Source organism: Ooceraea biroi, chromosome 2 (assembly GCF_003672135.1).
Source record: "Ooceraea biroi isolate clonal line C1 chromosome 2, Obir_v5.4, whole genome shotgun sequence".
NCBI classification, from domain to species: Eukaryota; Metazoa; Arthropoda; class Insecta; order Hymenoptera; family Formicidae; genus Ooceraea; species Ooceraea biroi.
The window spans coordinates 1,553,810-1,580,328 of NC_039507.1; the positions used below are offsets into that span (position 1 = coordinate 1,553,810).

The following is a 26,519-nucleotide window of genomic DNA, read 5'->3' on the forward strand; positions in this document are numbered from 1 at the left end:
CTATTTAACTTTAAATGCCTGATGCGGTTCGATGAACACGAGTCACTTGTCGTCATGAGTTCAGCTTCTCTTCGTGGACAGTGATACCTTCTGCTTTCCCAGAAGCCTTCAGGACGTGGGAAGCGAAAGACTGAGTCCTCAAAGTATGCTGCACATGTGCCAAGAAATGAGTGGCGCCCGACCATGTGGCGAGAAAAGCCGTGGCTGAGAGAGGGAGAGAGGGAGAGAAAGAGAGAGGGGAGAAGTTTTTCGTCTGGAAAATGTATTTTACCTGCACTGTATGTACTCGGGGTATACGTGTTGATATATAGTTTGATGCATGATAAATATAACATCATATCTTATCAAAATGTCGAATGTGATAACAATCAAGAAAGCATCAGTTGTGATTATTTTTACAACAAATAAAAAAAAGGAAACAGCTAATTACATACAGAAAATTTGTAGATAAAAGAACGATAATGTTTTTCAAAAATTGTCTATTCTTCCTTAGTCAAAGTTTCCGTATTTTTTATTTTCATAATATTCGTCGTGTTTATATACATACACACGTTCCATTTTTTCCCTCTTCAACCACCTTCCAATTCTAGGAGCGGCAGCCTGTTGCTTCGCTTCTCTTTGGCTCACTTCCCACACAAGGCGTGTACGCGTGGTGCACGCACGCACCCGTCCACGTCACAATGAAGATGCGAGATGCGTGCACGAGCAGCACGATACGCATCCCGTTTCCAGTAAAGTTATCTTTTCATTTTTCATCTTTTCATCAGATGACTCACGCAACTCCAAAAGTTTTAATTCTTATTTTAATAGCAATTCCATTTTTTCTACATTTTTTTAGGAATTTGAAATTTTAAAAGATTTAATAAGATAAGAAAAAAACATTCAAAAATGCAAAGAGTGGATTTGTGATAGAATAAATATGTTTTATACTTTAAACGCGAAGAGAAAGTAAAACGGGATTATGTTGCTGTTGATAAAAGCTATTGTTTCTGCTTTAAACGGGCGCTGATACTTTTGTCCGATTAAAGCAATTTCATGTTATTAAAATCATTAACGGGTTTGTGAAAAGAAATCGCAATGTTTTCTAAGGTTTCTTGGAAGAGAATGTTTAACAGGAAAAGAGTCAACTAGTTTCACTTCGGAAAAATATCCTTCCGCCTTCATTGACAGTCAGGTATATACTAATTAGACTCCTAGAATGGAATAATAATGTTTATTTTTCGTTGTAATGTTACGCTTAATTACATTTTCCGTGACGGCGCAGGAACTTACCTGTGAATGTTCAAGGCTTTTATGAAAACGCTTTTCCTTAAACGTTCACAAAGACAGTTTTTTTTTCTATCGATATGCACCAAATAATATATTTTTTTACAATAGATAATATCAATATTTATCGAGATATATCATGTTATTAATGATAATGATTAAAACAACAATGTTCTGTCTCCTAATATGAGTCAAGAATAATAGTTAAAGAGTTTAGCATAAATGCTGATAACCTAAGGGCTTCTCTGCATATCTTGTTATGCATATGTTTTGTTAACCGTCACGAAGATGTACTTGATTGTAGTCGCGCTTGGTTTCCTGCAGCACACGACACCATACACTTATGACTACAAGGTAGATCCTTAGTCGCCCTCGCGATACAAATTGTCTCCTTCTCGAGGCAAGATAACGGTACTCTTCTCTAGCGTGATTTCACAAGAGAGGTGAACTTCATGCGGAAAACTCGACGCTCGACTGCGGCGAGGGAATGTTCAAATTGCAGATATTCTACTGTAAATAAAAGCGACAAATGATTTTAACGAGCAATATTATTTCAACAAAATTACCTCAAGTATGTTTGCACCTTGCAGTAATGCATGTGTATGGCACACTTCAATTCAAATAACATTAAGTTCAAGACAAATCAAGTTTGTAAGTCAATTGTTAGAAGCTGAAAGGTCTTCTTTGATGTTTCCTCAAAGAAATGGTTATAAATAGAAATAGATTTTTTCTATAAATAAACTATTTCAAAAATGTTTCTGACAGTAAGTCACGATATCTTTGTTACAATATTGTGGGGATGTTAATTCTCTAGCTTTATTTCCCCCAATTTTATAACTTCTAATTTTTCTCATTAATAGGTACATTGATGAATTGAATTAAATCTCTCTCTCTCTCTTTCTCTCTCTCTTGATTGAAAACTATAATAAGATGCTCCAAGATCTAAGTCAACTATCGTAGAGTCCATTATACTCTATACTCCTCATTCAGGGTTAAGTAAATGAAGGACCGTACTCCTATATAATTTGAAGGGGCAGGATAAAAAGAAAGAGCAGGGTTGATCAATGGGGGGAAGGGAGTGACCGAAGAGAAGAAAGAAGTCTCGAAGGTCAGGATAGTCCTGGGGGCTCGCACAAGGATATAAAGGTGCAAATTTCCGCGAAGTTTCGCAGAGCAAAATACCACCGCTGCTCGCTTGAGGTAGTCTCGCTTGGCAGAGCGCAAAACAACCACGACGTTCGTCTAACCATCTTGCTCGGCTAACGGAAAACGGTACCACAACGCGCCAGCGCTAGAATTATTGCTACTGTCGTCGTCGTTGTCGTGGTTAAAGAAAAGAAGAACGGCTGGAGTGTTCCTCGGTGTCGTCGATAAACCTCGCGGATAATGATCGATTGTCTTGCGACAAGAACGTGAATGCATTTGCTTTGCTGCGCTTCATCGTGTATTCAGAGCCAAGTGAAATCAGTATTACGTGAAACTCTTTACATTGTTAGAATCGTACTTGGATGGATGTAAAATTTCTACAATTGTTGTGTGACAAGAGTGACAATTTCGGGAATAGATTTGATGACTGGCATTTGCGCCAATTTTGATTTCACGCAACCAAAGGAAATTTTAGTTAAGTAACAAGTATCTGTTATGTCACGTGTTGTATACTATGTAACTTATGTAATCAACGAAAAAAAATATGTTATATAATTTTTACTATTATCTATTTTAAGTTTTCCTCTTTTCTGAAAGAAAAATGGCGATATATATGTTCTGGAGCAACTTGCTTATTTACTTTGCATATTTGTAAATTATAATGGCATAGCAAACATTTCTACAATTCCAGCATTTTTAACACGCATGAGTTAATTATAGATTGACATCAATACAATATCCCATATAATTGTGATTACGTCAAAATCATCGGTCCACCTTCCGCGCAAATTCCTTTCATTTTTGTTGCACTTGTGGATCAGAACGATACTAAGTGTGCTTTCGTTTGCGGTCCACCTGTTGCTTAAGGACCGAGAATCTCCCAAGCATTAAAGTCGATTAACTCGAGCGGTCATTAAAAGAGAAACATGAACAACCGAGGACTTGTCGCTGTCCGCCACGCGATTCCGCTTCGCGATTTCACTCCGCGGCACGGCTCGTCGCGGCACCGTCGTCGCGATGTGGCAGCGGGAAAATCGACCGTGTCTCGCATGATCGTTCACAGGTGAGCATAAGTGACCAGTTACTAGCGGTCACGAGCCGAATGATTAATGCACAGTGAACAAAGGAACGGCACGGAGAAAGGTATCGTTGTTGTATTTGTTGCGTTCGTTGTTAACTGACGGCGAGGTGCTCGGCCGCCCACCCTCCCGTCACCCCCCAGTCACCCGTTTGTTATCGCGGGATCATGAGATTATCGCGTGAAAATAATCCGCTATTCGTGGGTGGTCATCGAAGATGAGGAATCGATACCTTGCTGGACGGGTGTTACCCTGTATCGAATACAAGTGGAGGAGCACAAAGAGTGCTCCAATGCTGTAAACACTTTCTTGTGTTATTATCTCGTCGTGATATTATATTGATAAAATTAAAACGCAGTAGATCATTTATTGATGGAAGTTGCATTAGGCTAAGTTTTGATCAACTTACATTACTTGTATACTGCTTATACTGCTTATCAAGAAAAAGTAAATTAATCTTTTTTCATGCAATGGGTTTGTCATGAAGTTTATCATAAGATTTTTATTTTGACTAATTTTATATCAGTGCAATCGTCGTTTGTTTTGTTTATTATATGTAATATTATTGAATTATTTGAATGGTCTTTTTCTTCATTCTGCAGTTCTTTCCTTTTATGTCTAGCAATAAGACAAGTGACTGGCTGTTCCTGATGCACGTTTTTCTGGCTTTCTACGCGCCTTTTGATTGATCTGTGAGAAATCAGCAGATGCTACGATAATCGACACAATATGGTACGAAGAATCACGACCTAGGCCAACCGAGGATCTATGGAAACAGAACCTGCGAAGGTTCTGATTTCGGGATGGGTCGGTGAGATTCATCACCTGCTCATCATCGAGCGTGGGATGATGCTGGTGATCCAGGTAAGAAAATCCTGTAAAAAGGCGAGAGGAAAGGGGGAGCACAGATCGGGAATATCGTTGATGTGTTCTATTATTAATGTTCTACGCAGATGTGAAGATCGAAGGTCACAATGGATCATCTATTGAATGATCTATCGTTCGCAGCATATGTTCACTTTATGAACTTCTGTACTCGCGTATTTCCGTACGACTCTGTTTTTGTATGTGTATTTCGATTTCTGATTTTGTAATTCAGTTATCTCTAGCGAAACAAACAAGGCGTCAGAGTCTTATTGGTGCGTTGTTTTATTAGGATTACTTATCGCAGGTCAGATAACGCATTTGTACTTGAGAGATGTAAATTTCCACATGATTTGGATACCTGTTTTTAATTTGAGCATATTACAGATTATAATAAATATTCTACAAAAATGAGAATTAATTACAGATTAAGTTATTTATATTAAACATTTTTTCTCTTTAAATTTATTATCCAAACATACAAAATAAATCACTCTTATAAATTAGACAGATTAACAATAAATTAAATAATAAAATTTGAATAAAACTTTGTTTTGGAATAAAATATTAAAAAGTTTCTCTTATTGTTAGAATAGAATTTTTTAAACATAAATTCTTTTATAAGAATACTATGAACGGTATCAAGAAATTCGAGAAGCGAAAGAAAAATTCCCGCGGAAGTTTCACACACAGTTCCTGGGAAAAGCGTCCTTTTTTTAATCGTAGAGGAAGTGGGTGGATATCCTGACAAGCTGCTGGCTGCTGGATTTTTCTCAGACTCGTCGTTGGGAGAGAGGGATATAAATTTCCTTAAAACACCAGAAGGACGAACTTGGGCTGTCCATGACGGCAGCTGCCTCTAGTGCCCACGAGACATCACGGGACAAGCACCACGTGAAAGGAGAGACGAAGTCCTTAGAACAGGACGTGCGCCTCTCGTCTCGCTTCCGGGTTCGCCTGTATATTAGATATTCATGCCCGTTTCCTATGGCGCACCTGGCGCTTTTTCCTCTCGTCGACGCGATGCGGCATGGCGCGGAAAGCGGTGGACGGGAACTAGTTTTAAAGACATCGCACTCGCGCCAGCGAGTAACGACCTACCGAGTGAGTGAGAATTTTTTTCGCCATTCGTGTTCACGGCCGATTTGTATATATCTCTACATACACCATAAGTCTGTGCGTTGTCAGCGAAAGTAGTGAGACAAGTTTAATGGCGGGGGAAGGATTGTGTACTCTGACAACGGTTCGTGGGAAATCGCGTTCGCTCTGACACTCGAGCACTTTCGTTCACGACGGCTGAGAGATTGCTGGGAAAAACTAGGAGCCTGAGAAAATCATCGATCGAATTTTTCATTAATCTTGCAGACATTTATTCGCAACCGCAACTATAAATGTACACAAGACAAAGATCAATGTCGTCTGGCTCAAGTAATCTATACAATAACAAGTCCTGTTATCAGTATGAAACATCATTCTCGGTAATAAATACTTGATATTGATTGAATATTTTTATTTTTTTGTAAGATATATATTTAAAGAGTTAGCTCATTTGGCGGCATAGTCGATGCTATACATGTATTTGCTTTATTTTTCGTTTTTGAAAGTCAGTGTCATTTGCCTACAGAATAACAAGACAATACGAAACATTGCCAATTGTTGAGCGCGAAATTGCGATACGAGTCACGAGAATCTGAATCCAAAGGCCATCGCGAACGTTGCTTAGTACACACGAATGTGGATTGATAAGAAGAAGAAAAGCGCGGCGTCGTATTTCGATATGCACCTTATCGATGCAACGTAGAATCATGTTAAGGCAGGTAAATTATATCAATGGCCATCGATCAGTAAAAGACAATTATGAATGAAAAGAGTGCTCAGTGCTTTGTAACACTTGTAATTTTATTTTGTCAAAAAACTACATCTAGTTTATTCATTTAAGATTTAAGGTTTATTAATTAAAAATATTAGATAATCTCCGCAATAATGTAGAGCGCAAAATTTTATTAACTTTCTCACTGTATCAAAACATATGATGATGATTACTATTATTATATACATATATTTCTTATTACATTTCTGATATCATTCTAATATCATTTATGGTTGACAGCATAATCAATAAAGTTTAAAGAAGCTATATAATTCTAAATCATTCGTTCAAAGAAATTCGTTTTCATACAATCCCATGAATCATAAGAGGCTGCTTCCGTAAGGGATGCTGTGTACTTTCCCTTATGGAGCTAGGTTACCTAGGCAAACCTGTCCCAATATTTACGGAATTGTGGCCTTTTATACCTCTCGTCATCTTTTCCCAAAGAGGACACCGCAAAGTGGCTAAGGACCTTTTGACTGTGTATGCTCCTTTTGTGTGCTTCGTGCATCACGAAGATGGGCACTTAGCTCACAAGAAGCTGCAATTTGTGAGACTTTCATAACTGTGGGCGAATATTGCATTTGAGCATGTCGTAGATAGCCGGAAGCAAAATATCACAACGCTTAGGCCTAATAATGATGCTATTATATTTTTCTTTGGAGTTTTCTCGTTGACTGTGCTCAACACCTCTTATTTGAAATAAGATTACCACAAAATATGTAGCATGCTTAGGAAAACAAGTATAACTAAGCATCACTTCTAAAAAGACATACCAGTGAAAATGAGGCATAGAGATCAAATGTCATCCAGATGTTTATAAAAATTTTTACAAAGTTCTTTAATTTCTTGCGAAATGTAATTTGCCTAATTTTTAATTGCTCTGCAACAAGAGGAACTCATAAAAATTGGATATGCAGATAATACTTATTATACGTATTATCGAAAAACACATCTTTTTAAGTCTGCGCCACATGAGCCGAGCCTTGAATGCGCAGGAGCGTGCGAATGCCATACTGGCAAAGTGAGCAACAACATGGGCTTTAGTTACGTGCCAACAGAATACATGAATACGTTATCGTGTACGTGCTGCTTTTTCAATCTACCCTTCTTCTTTCTCGACACGAATGAGCGACTCGTCACTTCGCGGAACCCTTCAAATATTATCGACAAGAGACAAGCCAGGCAATTGCGTATATTTCAGGGAACGAGCTTTCTCGTCCAGTATCGAAAGGAAGCACGAGACAAACCGCAAAGCATTATCGAAATCTAAGACGCAACTCGCGTATTTTATCATGCATTACACTTCGAGCCGCACCTGCAAAAATAGATACTAATATCATTTGCGTGGTATATTGCACCTTTATTGTATTCTACCCTACGTTTTATTGTGTTCGGACCGAGAAGAGAATACTTATTTCTTATTTCTTTTTCATTATATATATATTGCAATAAATAATCAATTCTCATTATTAATCTCGACTTGAGCGGTACATTTTATTTTTTAATTAAATTGCGGTATTTTTTAATTTTATTTTTCTACACAAAGAAAGTACGTAGGCCCCATTGAAACGTGCCATTCTTTCATTGTGCAGTTTGAGAAAGTTAGCATATCTCAGTATATATCTACACATTCGCGTACACACACGTATGTGTTTTCTCCGAGCTGACACGATAATGAAATAATTATAGTGGTTGGCGCGCACCTGTTTCACTCACTGCTACCTGATGCATCATGCAAGCAAATTGAACGAACTGAAAAAGATCATTTACGTGAACCGACAAGTCGCCCGCTCGATCGTCGGAATTCGCTAACCGCGCGACTACGGCTTTAAGTGGTGCGCGGCCTTTTCTAAAAGGTCGGGGGACGCAAAGAGGGACCCATCTGCCTCTCGTTATTCGTCCCGCGTACAAAGCATCCTTGATACCGCGGAGATTGCATTGACCAGGGCCCCGACGAACAGGGACCGAGCAGTCCGTTCGCCTGAGGAATTTCGTGTCGCCGCGCGGAGAAAAAAGTAAAAAGGAGGAACTTGAGGTCGAGAAACAGCGTCGAGGGTGGAGAGGAACGATCTAGGCGTCGACCTCTCATTCACCTTCGTTTCTTTTTGGCGTGGCTGACCAAAGAGTGCACTCGACCAGATTCGCAGTCACCATTCGTGACTCTTGTCAGACCGAGAAGAGTTGCCTAAGCGAATGGTCGAAGACCCTCCCTGCTCTCTCATTGCAGCATCGCGACGTCAACGTAACCGCGCCCGGACAGCTCGGACTTGAATCCTGTCCACCCGCCAGGTGTGCGCGTGTCACTCCATTTCTATAATCAGCTGATACGCGTCGTAATTGTTGTCATTGTTATATTTCACGTGCGTGCATCGCCTCGCATTGTTATAAGGACAACAGTCGTCATCCGGCTGACAGAGAGATCCATTCGCAACAAACGCGGCATTTAATTTTTTATATTCGTAACATTCAGGATGCTTGATGAAGGAACAGCATAAAGACATTTATGAATTTTAAAGATACAATACTGTGAAATGAGTGAAACCTCGATATTTGGCGTGTCAAACGTGATAGCTAGAATTTCATTTGTATTTGTATTTAAAATCAAGATTATTTATAAAATATAAAAAAATGTAATTTTAGGAATGGTAAATTAATGTAAACTAAATGTTTTTTAATTTGCATAGTTTTTATTAAGTATTATTAGAGTTTTGAAACTTTTAACAACTATTTAACATGTGTTTAACTTACTCACGTACATGTGGAAGATATCAACTGTTAGAATTAAGAACAGACAATCTAAGCGATATTTTTTCCTTGGAGATAGTCGTTTCAAAACTAGTGCACGTTTTTATTTATTTCTAGACAGAAGAGGGTCACAGGATCCAGAAAAAAGAAGATATAAATCGCCAAGGTTCGAGAACCACATTGGAGAAGGAGGGAGAAAAACACACGTAAAGAGCGCGGGAAGACATGGACTGTCAGCGCATCTTTCTTTTCCCATAACGGTATCACATACAGGAACCTTGGATTGATTTACGCAAGTAATCCAGATTTCGCCGTATATTGTACGTAATGACCGCTTTTGCTTATCGCATATCGTCTTATTTCGTTGGTCGATGTTAATTAGCCTACATCTATAAGTTAAAAATAGAAAGCAGTTATACACGAAATTTATTGAAATCAAAACATACAACATTCTTTTAATTACCGTTTGATTTTGTTGTCTATAAAATGCAAAATATTTAATAAGTGCAATAATAAATGATAAATTAAATAACGTAAATACATCTAATACGTCTATCTAAGTAATTATGTAATAATCAGGACAAATGTTTAAAGGCGCTCATATCCTATTCTTTAGTGCACTTTGCGCATTAATTACTTTGAAAGTTATATGTACCTTGGTAAAGATATCGAATTTTACAATAATGATAGTAACGAGATAGTAATAAAGTATAAAGTAATTTTACGTACGTTTGCGGAACACTTTTCGGACTTAACGGTCGAGGACGAAGCAAGGGGCGTCTCCTGATATTAGCGCGACGAAAAACAGAATGCCAGATAAAAAGCGCGACATGTGCTCCTGCATCGCGCTACCAAGTGTGCTCGATGTACCCACATGGCTGGCAAACTTAAACCTTTTTTTCTTTTATATAGACGTACTCCCCTGCCGCGTGCAAGCCGAACTTCGCGTGCGGCTGTGTTTTCGCAAAGCGGCGTCAATAACGCTTAGGAGAAAAAATGATCCCGAAGGGCATAGAATGGATTCAAGTCGCCGTATATGACGCACAATCTTGTGGTGCGTCATTAAGAAGTTCTTTTGCCAATATCAAGTCTGGTTTGGTCGTTAAAATAAAAAAAATTGTATTCATGCAGTGGAGTAACAGTACCTAATATACAAGAAACTTTCTGAACAGAAGTTTAAAAAAAAGAATATTCGCAGCTGCATGCTCCACTTATTTGATAAAATATTATATATTATCGCAATTATATGTTTAACATGATTGATATTTCAAAATAATAATTGTACTTGGAGAGAGAAAAAAAAAAGAGGATTAATATTGGAGAGAATAGATGATTAATTCCTTGAGGAAGTTTTAAAAGCCAATTTTGCATTGCTAAAATGAAGAGAATTAAATATAGTAATCCATGGTTACAAAATCTTTCCTTCTTCTTTATCTTTTAATATAATATTATGTGAAAATCCCGGATCTTTTATTCATTATATAGATCCACTGCAATACATGCGCGCTCTGATCAGTGCAACAACAACAGATTATTACGTCTTGATTAAGTTACACGTTAGATCTCAGCGTGTTTATCGCGAAGGTACTTTTAAAATACGGGACCGAGGGATATCGTATTCCTCGGGTGTATATGTACTTTAGAACACAGCCACAGTATTCCTTAACCACGATTGTGTACGAGCGGCGGGTCTACTCTTCTTCTTGCGCTCTTCCATCTCGGTGGCGTTCCCACACCAAGACTGCTACTAGAGTGTAACGTTATATTCACGCCATGGTGGTTGTTTCGCCATAGCGACGAACTCGTATCTCGCACACGACGCATTTCAGCACACTCTGCATGGGTGGCCGTATCCCGAACAAGAACAAGAAGCAAACACTACTCGCGGTAGAACAATATACCATTATAAATCCTAATTTTATTAAATTAGTGTTCCTTTTAAATAATCAAAGTGTATATGTATTAGTCTGGTTTTAAAAATTATATATATATATATATATATATATATATATATGGATATTGATATTGATAACGAGTTGAAAGATTCTGCTATACCTTTTAGACTGAATCATTTTCAATCACAGAAATCTCAATCTTTTGTAATTTTTATTTAGTTTTATTTTAATTATTGACAATTTAAGTACTGAACGTTACTCGAAATCTTATATATGTTTTATTCGTAGGCAATATTTATGTGAATGTTTGCGAAATCGAAACCATCTAGGAGTCTCGGTGTAGATTGCGGAGTTTAGGAATCCTATTTCAGCCAAACTATCGCTTCAGAGCTTGATCGATCAGCGTCCCTTGAAGTATTCATCGTAGCAAGCTAGCGCGTCCCACAAATTCACTTTTTCATTCAAGAAAGAAAGTCTTAGATTCTTAGTGGCGACGTAAGGTGCATGCAAACTAACTATGTCAACGCTTCGGCTCCTCCTTTTTTATGTTCCATAGAGGTAAGGTTCCTGTCTCAAGTTCAGTGCCACCTCACAGGTTAGTCTCAACTGGCCCGCTGCACAATCTCCTTCCACCTTCTTGGTAAGCATCACGAGCTCATGATGGTTCGTATCCAGACGACGACGCAACAATGCAATACCTGAGTGTCGTGGCCCCGCAGGTAACCGAACTCTCGGTGTCTTTCATCCCTCTTTGACCCCCTGCCTCGCCCACCAACGCCAGGAGATCCTCAACAGTCGGGTCAACAATGCTCGCCTGGAATCTCTATGCGTTCACTCGACACGAATGCACCGGTTTTCTAAATGCACACGTCGCACGTGCATGGGGCAGTTGCAGCGAAAAGAATTGTCCGAATGCGAATGTGGTTCGCGTACGCAAAGAGGAAATGCGAAACATGTGAGGTAGGGGCAACTGGAGTTGAATGAGAATTTCAGAGATTCAGATATTGAAATTTATCTCTGCTGTACTGAATAAATGATTAAAGTGACCGGAAATGATACAGGAAAGTGATAAAATTACATTTTCCATGGAATTTGAATAGAGATCTCCTTATACAACAAGCATTATATGCGTCGCGTTAAATTTGTAACAGGAAGACATAATAAAAGCGAATAAAGATATAGAATATTTGTGGGATAATCGTATTCATTTTCATCTAGTGATTTTATGTACATTATGTGCATGTATGTGTTTGTTTTATAAGTTGCAAATTTATTTAGTCTATTGCGACATTTAGTTTTGCAGTTCTCACAAAAGTATTCGCGATTCTAGTTAGTAAATGTACGTAAACGTACGTTCAATGTATGTTCAGAGCCCATTTATATATTTTTTTTTAATGGTTATTGGAATACATCATTGATTGCAAATTGCAAATGATATTTTTACTTTGCACATTAAAAAAGAACAAATTAGAACTGTTGGTATTTATCATTGCGCTCGTAGCGTGTCCGAAGCAACTTTATCGTATTAATTTGCATCGACTTGCATTTAATAGCTATAACATATGTAATTATCCGTTATCCAATGAGAGTGCAGATTGCTAATATATTGTTAATTCACTCATGTTGCAACGTACATATCTTACATTGAAAGCACATTTTAATCGCGTTTCGCTGGAAACCTATCTCTAATGACGCAACACTTATCCTTGCACATAAGTAGAAAATCAAATGAATCAAACCTTCACTTTTCGGTTACATAAGTAAAAAGAGAAGCCCAAAATAAAATGTACTCCACTTATTTCCTTAAAAAACGGTATAAATAATAATAAAATATATTGTTTTGTAATAATTATTTTAAAACATTTAGCGCTGAATTAAAGGCGTGAACACATGCGATATCCAAATAAAATAAATATAAAAAATATAAAGAATTTTTTATTTAATTCCGGTTTTATGGGAAAACCAAAACTTTAATAATGTCTAAAAAATTTGATAATAATAATTACTTAATCTGGGTATCATGTTTAGTATTAGACGTTAAGTGATTATCAGCCTGATAAAAGGATACCAATACCGATCGGAGGTAGAAATGGGAGCTCAAGTTCACTTGTTCGTCCAGTCTGACAGTCGACTGGCGTGGACATTCACCCCGGCCGCGGCGGAGAGGACACAGAGTCCGCCGTGAGTTCGCGACATCGAGTCCCGGTTTGGATGAGTGCCTGACTCCCCGGAGACATATCTGGGCTGTTTTCTTTAAGACTAGTTGCCTCATTTGGTCAAGAAGAGAGCCTGTCCGCGAGACGCGATCCTCCGGTCCCGCCGCGCATCAAATCGCGAGAACGGATGCGCCTCGTTCTTCATTCTCTCGGTGCGCACGCGAGTACTTCACAATTTTACGCGTAAACATCGCGACACAGGAAAACGTTTCCTTACATGGCGGAATGACATGGTTCTTGTATTGATCGTAGAGAAAAAACGCATTTATTTTGCGCGATAACTGGATATTATACAAATAAGCTGAATAATGATCTAAATTATTGTGAAATTGTAATGTATAAGCTTGAGATATCAATAAAACTTGCTAGAGACTGTTATTAGGTAAGGTGCTATTTGATTATTTCACTAAACTTTAATTCACTAATTAGATAAATAAATTTCAAGCTTTTCACAAGATAGTTTTCCAAAGATTTGAGAAAATTTTGAAAAAGCAAAAGAGGAGTGATAAATTCCTAATTTCGCAGGCTAAAACGACAAAAAGAAACAAGAAAAAGGGGAGGTTGCATTCCGCACTGCTGTAATGCTTCGTACCTTCGCACTGGGAATAGAACGTCTTTAGACTCGCGTGATGGTAGACGCGATGTACACGTGAGAAAAAGGCAAGCCGCTTGATATTTTCTCATATGCTGCACGTCGTATGCTCTCATAATGATAACTCCGGAGTATCTTGTATGCGTTTATACGCCTTCTTATTAAAGAAGGAGATAGATTTATGCAGCATTTGTCTCCTTACAGAGCATTTCTACGTATACATTTGCATATAATTTTCATTATTTTCCGGATAATTAGGATAATAATTTCTCTACGAATTATTAGATTATCGAGGATCAAGAACTCGTCCAAAACATATCGCCGCAGCATCATTAGCATTTGATTAATTGTTATTTACAAGCATAGATAGGTACGTGCGCATTTACATTTATCGTCGGTTCATTCAACGCGATTCATGTATCCTGACCAGCAGGACTCCGGAAAGGAAATAAAACTACTTTCGCGTGTTCGAGAGACATCGCGAGTCTTCGCGAGAACGGATGGACATCGCGGCAGAAGACGAAGAGGGAGGGAGAGAGGGAGAGGGAGAGAGAGAGAAAGAGCAAGACGAAGTAAAGATCGGGAAGACGACGAAGAAAGACTCGCAATCAGAGAACCGGGTGAGGAAAAGAGAAACATAGAGAAAGGAAGAGAGAGGGAGAGAAAAGAGAGGAGAGGGTGAGAGAAAGAGAAGAGCAGAAGTATAGAAGCGATGCGGTGAGGAAGAGGACGAGGAGGACCGGCCCGAGGTCTCGTAGCATGCAATCTTCGCCCATTGAAGACGCGCTGGGAAACTGCACGGTTATTATGCCTGAATGGAACAGGGGACGGGGTGTGCGGGGCCGGGAAGAATGTCGAAGGTAGCAGAGGAGGATGGACGCGAAACGTGCACGTTCCTCCCGGCGAGGGGGAGGTTCTTGCTCCGTAACCGCGGCACGCAACTTGGGACCATGTGCTGGTTGCGCGCGTCCTCAGGTTCCACGTCGAAAACCCGCGAACGTCCTCCGCATCCGAGGGAAAGGAGGAAGAAAGAGAGCGGCGGAGAGAAAGAGAAAAGGAAACCAGAAACGAGAGGAAAGAAGGAGAGAGGCTGATTCCGCCGAACTCTTTTTGCACTCTTTGACGCCGTTGTGATTTTATGGCATGCATGGTGCAGTCTGCCCGTTTTACGGACTCACTGAGCAGGTTTACACCCGAGATGAGACTTGGACGCGGAGTCTCGTTAAAGGATCGCGTCTGAATAGGATTACTCAACTGGCTTTCGCGCCAGTTGGAAAATATTGGATATGAAAAATCTGGCGGGTTCATTCGCTGTTGTGTGTCACTGGGACACGTGCGTGCCAAACGCACTTCAGTCGTCATATTTCTATCTGTGGGCGATAACACTTATTTCTAGTCGAGCTCAGATTGGACTATCAAGCGAGAAATACTGAGAAGCATAATTGAGCGATCTGTAATTCGAAGCGACGCGCAGCAACGAGCGATCTTTGCTTATTGTCAATAATCTGCAGTCAGCAAATATATCGATATTGGACATCTTGATATTGGATAGTTTTGAGGAAAATATATTCGAATAAAATACTTTCAAATAATTCATATATGAGTTTATACATATTTTGTAAAAGTACTTATATTATCTCGATATCTAGTATCATTTACTCATTTTTTTATCTGGCGGATTTTCGATATTATATTTTATAATATTACTTTTTTGAAGTATTTCGTTATTTTTACGTTAATAATTGTCTTTCTTTTCAATTACGTTTTCCTGTTCTGATTGCCCACGCATGCGAAAAGATACTGACGTTCTTGCAACTTCCTCGTTGCATGTATAAATAGATATGTAGCTTGAGACAGGATGCTGACAACTCGATTGTCGAAGTGGTAGGAACGCCTCCATTCAAAGGCCGAGCGTTGTACGAGCGTCGTACAAAACGCGCTTGATAAGAAGTATCTATAGGCATCGTAAAGCGAGCATTTAAATAACGATTGTGGAATGTCGCATCATGGCAGAGAGACACCTTAGCTGATAAGCGATACATATTATCTCATGCAAGTGCGTTTTTAGAGCGAAAAGTTTATATTTATAAGCTTTTAAACGAAATATTGTTTATATTTTTTATTAATTTATCTAATTATAAGAAATAACAATTTAATGATTTAAATTCATTTTATACAAAGCTTTGTTAAATTTATATAGAAAAAAATACTCAGATCGCATAGATTACTAAAAGATTTAGAAATGACAATTATTTGCAATATAAATTGCTTTATATAGTAAATAAATATTAATTTCTTTTGGTGGTTAAAGTTTAACAAACAATACGTATATTCTCATGTGTATATAAATGATATAATTGACATAATTTGTGTTGATTTCTGTTTTTCTACGTACAAATCGTACTTCTCTTCCACGCTTTCCACCCTGTAACATTATTGAAAAGGATTTATCGGTTGAAGGCTCATCGACAGGTTGACAGAGCATTGCGTCATGGTGATTTCTCGACGCGTAATGATCAGCAATTCTTTCGCCAGAGCGTTCACCTCCGCCACCTGCGTATCTCGGCGAGCAGACAGTTTCATCGATTTTCCCGAAGCATTCCGTTCAAGACGTCGTCTCGCTGCGAGCAAGAAACATCATCGCGGCATTGAATTCCGGGCCAATACGAGCGCCCCCCTCATCAACCTCAATTAAACTCCACCGTCTCGCAGTTATGCTCACTTCGCACCCGAGGCGCACCGAGTGCTACTGGTGTTAAGTCACTATGTATTATTGGTCGAGTTCACTCGTCTCAAGGAGGCTTCTTTCGCGCTGTCGTGTCGTCAAAGAAGTCGTACTTTCCGACTTTACTTTGTCACGAAAGACGCTTAACTAGGAAATCAAACTTTCTAATTGAGAGCATTTCCAAATGATGACAAATGAACCAACTAGATGACGATGTTGAAAGCTTAGATTTACTTGATTGAAGATAATGCATTTCTGATGCCAGAACAATAATCCTCTGCGAAATTTTATGGAGCTTCACAAAGAACGAATTCTTTTTTCGTCTTTTTCACTCTTTCTGTTCGCTCCCGCTTCCTCTTTATTTAAGCAGGAAAATAGCTCTTGCAATGCAACGATGATCTTAGGAGCTGTCAAGATGCTTTCTATTTTGTAATAACGCCTGTGTTATACCAAGTCTCAACGAGAGAGCCTACAAATCCTTTCCTGCTGATGACCCTCGAGATGTGGCCATGTTCCTTGAGACTCGCTGCTCAAGATCCGCGCTGGACATGTTGCTGAATGTCGTCTCCGGGATTACGCATCGAGGGCAGTGTCGTTGAACTTCAATACTCGGTAATGAAAGGGGGATCCTCGCAGTCATAGGATCCGCCGCACTCTTTCAGACCGATGAATATGCGCCGCAGAGTCTTTGAACTTCATTGCCGACCGACGCGGCGACTCGGCTCGACTCAGCATGCACGCGTCCCGATTTCCGCTGCGATCGGATGCAGCAGCTCTTATTTTCTCACATCCTGAATAACGACGTGATCGTATGTGACGGTTAGTCGAAGATGAAAACCGCAAACTACAGAGGAGCAGTTTCACAGCGGTCTTCACATGGTATTGGATATCAGCCGATATTAATGTCATCAAGATTTCTCTCTCATGTATCTCAAATCTGAAAGCATATTTTAGCTCTGAATTTTAATCAACTTTTTCTCTTTATTCGCTACTGCTCGTTATGGATGTATAACAGCAATCTTTTTATTTTGTTTCTACGAAGGTGGAGAAAGTACGTTTTCAATATCAAACATGAAGAAAAATGTGAGGTAAGCTGTAATGGATAGTGCTTCAACCACACAGTGGTAGTATGAACGTGTTAATTTGTAATACATTTAATTTTTATTAAGTCGATGCATAAATTCTTGCCGATGAATGGATTGCCTCAAAAGATTGACTCCTTCTTTCGATGTGGTATTCGCATGTTGCTAGAAAGATGAGAAAAAATCATAGAAAATGAAAATACTTTGATTTAGGTTGTATCGATTGTTTCATTTCAATAAAGAAAAATTGCAAATCGGTAACTCTTATGCACCGACCTAATATCATTCAATAGTTTTGTGCATAGATATTTGGACATTAATGTGAATGAGACCGAAAAGTATCATGTGATAATTTTCGGAATCCATTGATGGTCATCGGAAATCGCTAGGCACGCGCTTCGAGAATCCGTAGGATGCCACGCGCGTTTCTTCGCAAGGGCGTGGATGTAATATAGGAGGAAAAAAAGCGATAGATTAATCTCGGATCCAGTTTTACACATATGTATGCAAATACGACCGCACTCATGCGTAGGATTCGTGCTGAGTCGTAGCACGTGCATACGGAAAATACCTCCTACAGGAAGGATGAGTCCCCTTCGTTTTGCGTAAGGATAGTGAGTTATTTAAATGTGAAATAGAGATATCCGTCGGAAATGAAACTGTTATCAGGAAATTATCAAGAAAAATTGTAGATACACGAAAACAACCTGCTTGATTATGCTCTAACGAGTTTGCTTCCAGTACTATGACATAAAATATAATTTTAATTAGTATTTTTTATTATATAGAAAAATTATATATATAGATAACTAAAGTAAGAAAGTTTCCGTTACGTTTGGACTATTTTCGTTTTTCATGTGCATTCGAATAGTCTGCACATCAGAGTTGATTCAATCGTTCATATTTAATAGGTGCAGCAGCCAGGTCGCTTTAAAATTTCTTCAAAATTGAAAGAGACGAGGTGAATAGAAAGGTGGGTCATCCCTGTTCAATCCTCACGCAGCTGGATATCCTTTTCTTTCGAGCTGAATTCCGTTCAAAATTCCTCATAGCATTAAACCCACGTTGCCACTTCTTCTCTCTAGTATTCGCGTAAATTACGTTAAACGTCGAATACTGATATGCGAATATTATTACAATTACACCATAAATGGATAAATATTTTTACTATATTATAAACTTTTTACTACATTATAAACTATAAATGTTTTAAGTTTCGTATTGACAAACATGAAAAAAGTGTACAATATTTGATAAAACTTCAAGAAATGACTGTTTATATTTTTATTAAAATTGCATTTTTATTTAAATTGCTATTGTTCGTTTGATAAGGATATCATGTATTAGAACGATGCAGTGTCTTCAGCCTAGCGTTGTCACATAAATATATGATTTTTAGATGGCAATGTAAATTCGTATAATAAAGCTCTTCGTATCAATCAAGTTACCTTTTAACATCATCGTAACTGTGTTCTCACCGATAACATAGGATGTGAGCGCGTGTGTCCAAGAAAAATGTTCGTTCTCAGAGGAAAACGCTTCTCATGCGCATAATTTCGCGCGCGGCCTGCTAAATTATGCGTGTGTGAAGAAGCACCTTTCCACGTGTGCTCTGTGTCGCACCACATGACACAAAGTCGGACCAATCGTGGAATGCCGGTGGTGCACAATTGGCTTTTTGTGCGCGCTTAGATTCGGCGGTGTATCATTTCATTAGCCCATTAAACAATTACGCACACTTAGACTCGCGTCGTCTACGCGCGGTTGTGAATGCGCTCCTTGTAATTGAACGTGAGTTGCTTCGAGCTCCTCTTTCGTTCGCTGGACACGTGGATCCGGAAGACCGCGTTTAGGTTTTTGATTGTAAACTATGATGCAGTAATTGCAATCGTAGTTTTATCTTGCATTCCATTGCTGTGTCAATAGATGTCAATTACGTCAATAATAATTAATTAGTGATAATGAGATACAGAGGTCAGATTTTTGATAAACATATCGATTGAGCGATTTCTGTTTGATACGTACTTCTGTTCTCAATACCAATTGTTCGGTTATTTGTAAAGTAGGATGATTGAATGATGATGCGAATTGCGTTCAATGTCTATGCGCCAATTTTGTCGAAAACGTTTGCAATTGAAATAGATCTTGCCGAGCAGAAGAAAATGAGAAGATAACGAGTAGGCAGCGACGACGCGAGACAATGTACGAAGTAAAATGTGCTCAAAGCGCGAGGTGAATGCATTGTCGGTCGACCCTGATTGCTTCTGCTGCTGCCGCTGTACCGGCAGAGATAGCTCAATTGCTGAACATCCAATGCTGCTAAAGTTCCTTCGTGATAAATCTCGCTCGCGATTATTTTCTACGAAGCATTGGCTTGTTGAACATAACACTGCAGATTCTAAGGAGAGAGAAATTGATAGAAACATTTGTTACAAAATATTGATTATGTTTAGCTGATGTTATTTCTCATGTTCATCTCTTTCTCTCTCTTTCTCTTTCTATTTTCTCTTTGTATGTCTGTACTAGATTTACGTAGAAGAAATGTGGGAGAAAAAGATAAACCGTACTTTTCATTAACAAAGTTTGAATGATGAGGGAAGTAGGGAAACGGAGTGTCCAATCATAAGATTAGATGAATAGAGCGATGTTTAAATCACTTGCTGCAATATCATTCGCGCAAGATGATTCGCGAACTGATGCGTCATTCGTCACGATTGTCATCGGCATCGGTTCAAGTGGTGTTGACCCGAGCTCGTTCCCTTGCATCCTTGTGACTCGTTATCGATTCGTGGGAACTCCATTCCGATCCTATACTGATCTTTATCACGATTATCGCAATGACGTAAAAGATAAAGAAATAATTGCATTATAATTACATGTGCAGAAATCAGGAATCTAATAAAAATGAATACCAGGTTTAATAAAAAAATACTTGGAACATCTTGATATTCTGCAATAATTTTTTCTTATCTGTGTAATTTTAAAGATTTCTCTTCACTTCTTTGTCTCCTAATAAGTATATATTTTAATATATAATATAAATATATTTTAACATTTAATAATTTCTTTTAGTGTCCCTTTTCTAAAATTTGGTGTGATACCCAATAAATAATCCTATAAATGATACCCTATAAATGGGATACAGGATCACCTGTATATATTCCTCGGATATGTCTGGCTTGTTCCTGCGCAACGCAAGACTGCAAGGAGTTCGATTCGAGTCTCTGCTTTATGCTTGGCTGGCTACCGCTCCTCTATGTCTTTCCTCCGTAGTAAAGGGAGAGGAGAGGAAAGACGTCGCCTCAAGAACGCGGGGGAACGCGTTCTTGCTTCTATCGCGGACTGCTTTTTCAACCGGGCGATACTTCGCTGAAGAATTCAATGAAGAATTACCGCATAATCTTCAACTCCGGCAGCCCAGCTTCCTTATTTGGCCGCGCATTTTTATAAACTTTTATCATCTCGTCTTTACATCGAGAATTCTGTCGTCGTAAGTTTAAGCGCGTCGGAACGCCGTGCGCGTACTTGAAGAGCGGTAACGACTTGAAGAAACTAGAAGCTTTGCTAATGGCACTTTTGTTCGAAGTTCGAGGAAACGTGCGATCAAAGCAAAAACGAAAAATTCTGCTAATGCATAGAGGACAAAGCGCTCTGTTCTCAATATAGCAATGTATCATCATATTCCGCAACTTGTTAACTGCGAGTTTCTTCTCATAATTCTTTCGGAAAGGATTATTATTTTTATTTTGGACTTTAATATATTTTAAATATTCTCTTTTTCTCTTTTATCGGTCTATTCATAAAAGTTTAAATATTCTTTGTTTGCTAATTTTTTATGAAACTTTATGTGCAAAACAATTTGCAAGGTCTAATAACTAGGTACATGTGTATTAATGTTTTTCAGTAAACTAAAAACAAAGTGAAATTGGGGATAAGCATCACTTGTATAAGTGGAACAACATTACCATGTCATGCTATAGAAATGCAAGTTTTATTTTCAACCAAGTCGCGTGTAGATACAATTTCTAGGTCGCATTTTATTATTCGCTAACCTACTATCTAACACTAATGGCACCTTTATAACATTCCCATATCCTTTAGCTTCCAAATATTCAAGCTTCAATTATTAATCGAATCAATATTTAAATCATATTTTGAATCTCAAAAAATCTTTTTCCAAGACAAGTCTTTTTGAAGTATTTCGTTAATCTATCAGAAAAGTTAAAACAACGTATCCTATATGTTATGTTAAAATAATGTATAGAAAAGACAAAGTAAAGTATTGTCAAAGCGTATCAAAGTTTTAGAGAGCGTATGTTGTGAAATAAATAAATAATTTCATTTGATGTATGAATTCGAGTTAAAACCGGATTCCAAGGAAATCGTTTGCAGTGTCTTATATCCGTACCCCTTTCCCGGCGATACTGCTGCTTTAACGAAAGTTCCAACGAACACCGCCGTACCATTGGCCTCGTTCCTGTCTGAGCGCTCTGGATGAACCGAACTGATTAAGGCCTAATTAACCGTTTAACAAGATATATTTAACTTGTGGTGTCCATGACGTACGTGGGAAAAAGAAAGAGAGAGAAAGAAGGAATGAGAGAGAATCACCGTTGCGTTTTTGACACGAAAATAAATAATAGCCCTTACTCCTCTCTTCCCTTTCCTCTCCTCCCTCTCCCTGTCGTTGACCTACCTTCGTCTATATGGAACGTTTACGATATTATCGCAGCTTTTTATCAATCGTGGATAGAAATAAAAATGGCGTTCTCTGCACGAAAATAAAACACGTCGCTCGTCTCTTTATTTAATCGACGTTCTCATTATTATCGCAACCCTTTGTCTTCTGCTCGCAGAAAATAAAGATGGCAGGGGAGAGTTCATTCGAGCTCTGCTAGCGGTTCCTTCTGATTTGCTTATCATAAGGGCAGTCGGGTCTCTTATCACACTGCCGAGATACGCAATTTCTTATCTACCGAAAGATAATTGCGCCAGTGTGTGAGGCAAGACGCACAGGTGAAACGTGTTAGGTTCGTTAACGGTGCGTGATACACGTATACACGATAAAAAAAATCACACGGTTGTACAAGTCTGATCTTAAAAATAAATATTCTTTTATTTTATTTTTATTAATTTTTATTACTTTTTACAAAATTCTTAGATCTTTTCTTGGAAAATAAGTGAGGAGATAAGCACAATAGTAAAATTTAAGTATTATTTTAAAAACTATATAATACAAAGAAATATTTCTATATTTTATTTCACTAAAATATGTCCCATATTTTTCATTAAGGATGCTTCTTTATCGTGTGCAATTATTGGTGTGCACTGCATTATATTGCAAAAATCGTGAGCTTAGGAGCGCAACGAACATGCAACGAGTTGAATCGAGAGTGAGTCGAGAAAGTGCGATTCATAAAAGCATTGAAGTTTGCGTAACTAAAATTTACTTCGTTCGGCTGAGCGGAACAGGTAAATTTTCTAAGTGGATAACTAAATCCATTAAATTGTCATAGGAACGCAAATTATATGAATATAAACAATAAGGATATGCATCAAAGTGCAACATATACATTTGTAAATTTTAAAATTTGTTAAATAGACGCTTGTTATATACAAACAATATTCAAAACAAATGTTTGTAGCAAAATGTTTGTTACATTTAGTTAATAGAAATTCAATTTAGAGATTTTTTGTTATTCCGTTAAAGATCTGTCAATCATGCAAAATAAATTTATTAAATAAATTAACGAAATAAAAAACTTTTTCCCATTTATAAATACTGGGGTAATACATCTTTAAATAATTACGCGTGAAATAATTCAATAATTCATTCTAAAAATTAATAATAAAGAAATATTGAATATCAAAAGTATACACTGTGAAATAACCATCGTCGTAGATCGAGAGATCACACGTGTAAACACGTATAATCATTATCTTAATTGTTGTTAGGAAGAAAAATTCCATAATCGAATTCCAATAATCAAAGTGTATAAAATGTATTGGAGTCAGTAAACAAATTCAGGTCGATGGTCCTTGTCAAGTAGCCGTTAATCTATCTATTGCGTTTTGCTTATAATTAAGAAGAGGTTAAAAAGAGATCGCTTAACTAATAGAAAAATTTGAACATTAAGAAGAGATCGCTTGACAAATAGAAAATTTTGGCAAGCTGAAGTTTTATCAATGTCTTTTGGCAATACTTTTTACGCGGTATACGCAGCAAAGTTCTCAATCTTATACCAAACTAAAAACGAAGCATGTACGAACCTCTTTCCTCGATGACGTCTGCTTGGTTACCGGACACCACCATGAAGAGCAAGTAAATTCCGAAGATTTTGGCCGGCCCCATCGTGCCTCCTCGTGATCTAAGAAGATCGAGGATTTCGGGCACCCTCACAACAACCAGCGACGCATATCCACTGCACCACCATACACTGGCAACCGTTGACCGCGCGAGTAGCAGCACCCTTTAAAGCGCGCTTTCCGACGGAGATGTGTGTTAATTCCGCATTTAGTGACGCAACGATAGAGTCTCGCGCTTAAATATGCGTGGCGACGTGATTGCGCGTTGTATATGTCGCTAGACGCTAGAATTCACGTTTCATACTCCGAAATAAATTCGGAGTTTTAAATTCGACTCGTCGACGAACGAGACATTGTGATCAATCGTTCGCGGACTGATTGAAATCCTCTTCTTAATATCAGTCATTCACTTCGATATCGCGGGAGCGTTAGCGCGCAAGGATGCGCGGATTATTTTGAAAACGGCTTACGCAGTCTTCCAGATGATGACTGAACGTTGACAGCTGCGAAAGGACTACACACTCGCGTTAGCGGTTAAACCGAAGGATACTCGTGACACACACCAAACGCGACGACGTGTACGCGACGTGAGAACAATTTACGAAATCGCGCGAAGGTGTTTTACGATCGGTCACCCTCGCGAGCGTTTAGAGTACGCGCGCGAACTTACTCCCACGCCGGTCGCGTTAAGAATACGCGTGCCCGATCAAAGGAGGTTCGTGCGCACCGTTCGTTGGCGCGATTCACCCGAAGACGCGCGGACTCGGCCGAAGATTGTCGAGAAGGCGAGCGCGCAATCAGCACTGGAGTGTTGTAAGTGATGGTTTATCGATATAACATTTGGCGGAAGTTCTATTATTATCATCAAGATTGATAGAGATTTTGCCGTTACAAAGAAACTGGATTGTGTCTGTAATCGGTAAGCAAACGTTTCAAAAATTTGAGCAAAGTTATTTTACGTCAAGCTTCAGTACACACGAACAAGATGCAACACTGTTCTTTGTGAATTCTGACAATTGATGGTTATCTCGAACTCAAATAAGTGCGCTTTTAATTAGATTTATTTTAGAATATTTATAATGAAATTGAAATTAGATTTCAACATCTGTAATAAATTATAAATTATTTAAAAAATAGAATACAAATTTAAATTTTTGTTTAATACCTGTAAATCTAGGAGAAGTATGGTAATTTAATGTAAAAAAGTTCATATAATAATAAATCTCTGAACGTGTAATATAAATAAATGTTTAAGATCATATACACAACACTTTAAATTATTATATTTTTATATTATTATTTAATATATTTTAATTGTGAGTTATAACATTTACAGTCTTTGATAATTAATTGAATTTATATCATTTATATTATTTATAATAATTTTCATTTAATTTAATCTCAAGCATATGATAGACGTTATCATCATTACTGCTATTATTAATATAAACTTATGTTTATTATTTATATAATCTGCATGAAAAACCAACTCATTAGACACAATAGCAATAAATTTCTAACGTTTTTATATCAAACGATAATTACATAGAGATTTTTGAAAATAAATAATTCACCGGTATATTATATATACCGGATGGGATGAGTCAAAAAGAGCACGCAAAGATATTTTTCTGAGTGGTAAATGTGCGTGTACGGATCTGTCATTTCCACGAAGACGCTTTATCGTTGCAAAAATCGTCGAGAAGACTGGTTTCTTGTCGCCAGTGCACGCACGTACGGTGTGCACGTGTGATATATACGTATGATCGCGTACCTGAGAAGAAAACCGTGACAGAGAAACAGCGAACGGTGTAAATGTCGCAGAACATATCCTTTCGAATCTGAAAATATCTTGTTACAGTTTCTTCTCCCTTCTACTTTGACCGTATCCTTCTGTTTTGCTGTTACATATTTATATATTTCTTTTACCGTTCACAGTAAACGCAATTTATAGTTTCGTAAAAGAATAATGATCACTGCAATTGAATATTGCATGTTGCAACAACATTGCAAGGTCTCCTGCAATTTTCCGGATGCTTTCATAATATAGTAATATAATTTATAATCACTATTGAAAAAATATTATATTAATAAAGTGGAAATTTATTTTATTTTATGATAGTGTAAATTTATTTTTTACATCATTATATGTATAAATACATTTTACTTAAATGTTGTTTTTTACAACAATTTATATATTTCAATGGTTAATCAGCTTAATTTATTCTTTTCACATAATGTTATTTTATATTATTACTATAATTGATTTGATTAACTAATCTATTATTAGAGTGCTACACGTTGAGAGCTCTATTTAAAGCGTCATAATTCTGCAAATCTATTATAGTCTATATATGCAACCAAAGCAAAGCAAACAAGCAGATTTATTACATCGCATTATCGTAACACAATTGAAACGTAAATCACATGTGTTTCTAATAAATCAGTCGGACTTTTTTTGTATCTGCGCTAAAGTAATCAGACAGCTGAATGAAGCATTTCACACGTGCATTATATCGTCTTCCGGCACTTAGATAACTGACTAGCTCCGGCTTTGTTCTAAGCAGTACATAATCGATTAAAGCAATGTTGCTCTTCTATCACAAGTACGCGTGTTTTTCTCGATGAAAATAGCATCTAGTATTCGCGTTATTGCTGATATTAAAGTGTCATGTCTTCCAAGATCTTAGTGACTTTATCGCGGTGATGAAGATGTTTTAATTAATCCGG

General features: G+C 37.9%; 1 protein-coding gene and 1 long non-coding RNA gene across 2 annotated transcripts in view; one reads left to right on the plus strand and one right to left on the minus strand.

Moving 5' to 3' along the window:
• Nucleotides 1-25,884, minus strand: part of LOC105287957 (epidermal growth factor receptor) — a 141,492-nt gene extending 115,608 nt beyond the window's left edge. The window contains exon 1 of the mRNA XM_020034446.2: nt 23,754-25,884. Coding sequence (XP_019890005.1) covers nt 23,754-23,835 — 82 coding nt within the window. The 5' untranslated portion in view covers nt 23,836-25,884. The remainder of the gene's footprint in view (nt 1-23,753) is intronic.
• On the plus strand, nt 922-7,672 carry LOC109611566. The gene is made up of 2 exons (XR_002193989.2): nt 922-4,355; nt 5,082-7,672. It is a non-coding gene; the product is annotated as an uncharacterized LOC109611566 (long non-coding RNA).
• Nucleotides 25,885-26,519: the final 635 nt, after the last annotated feature.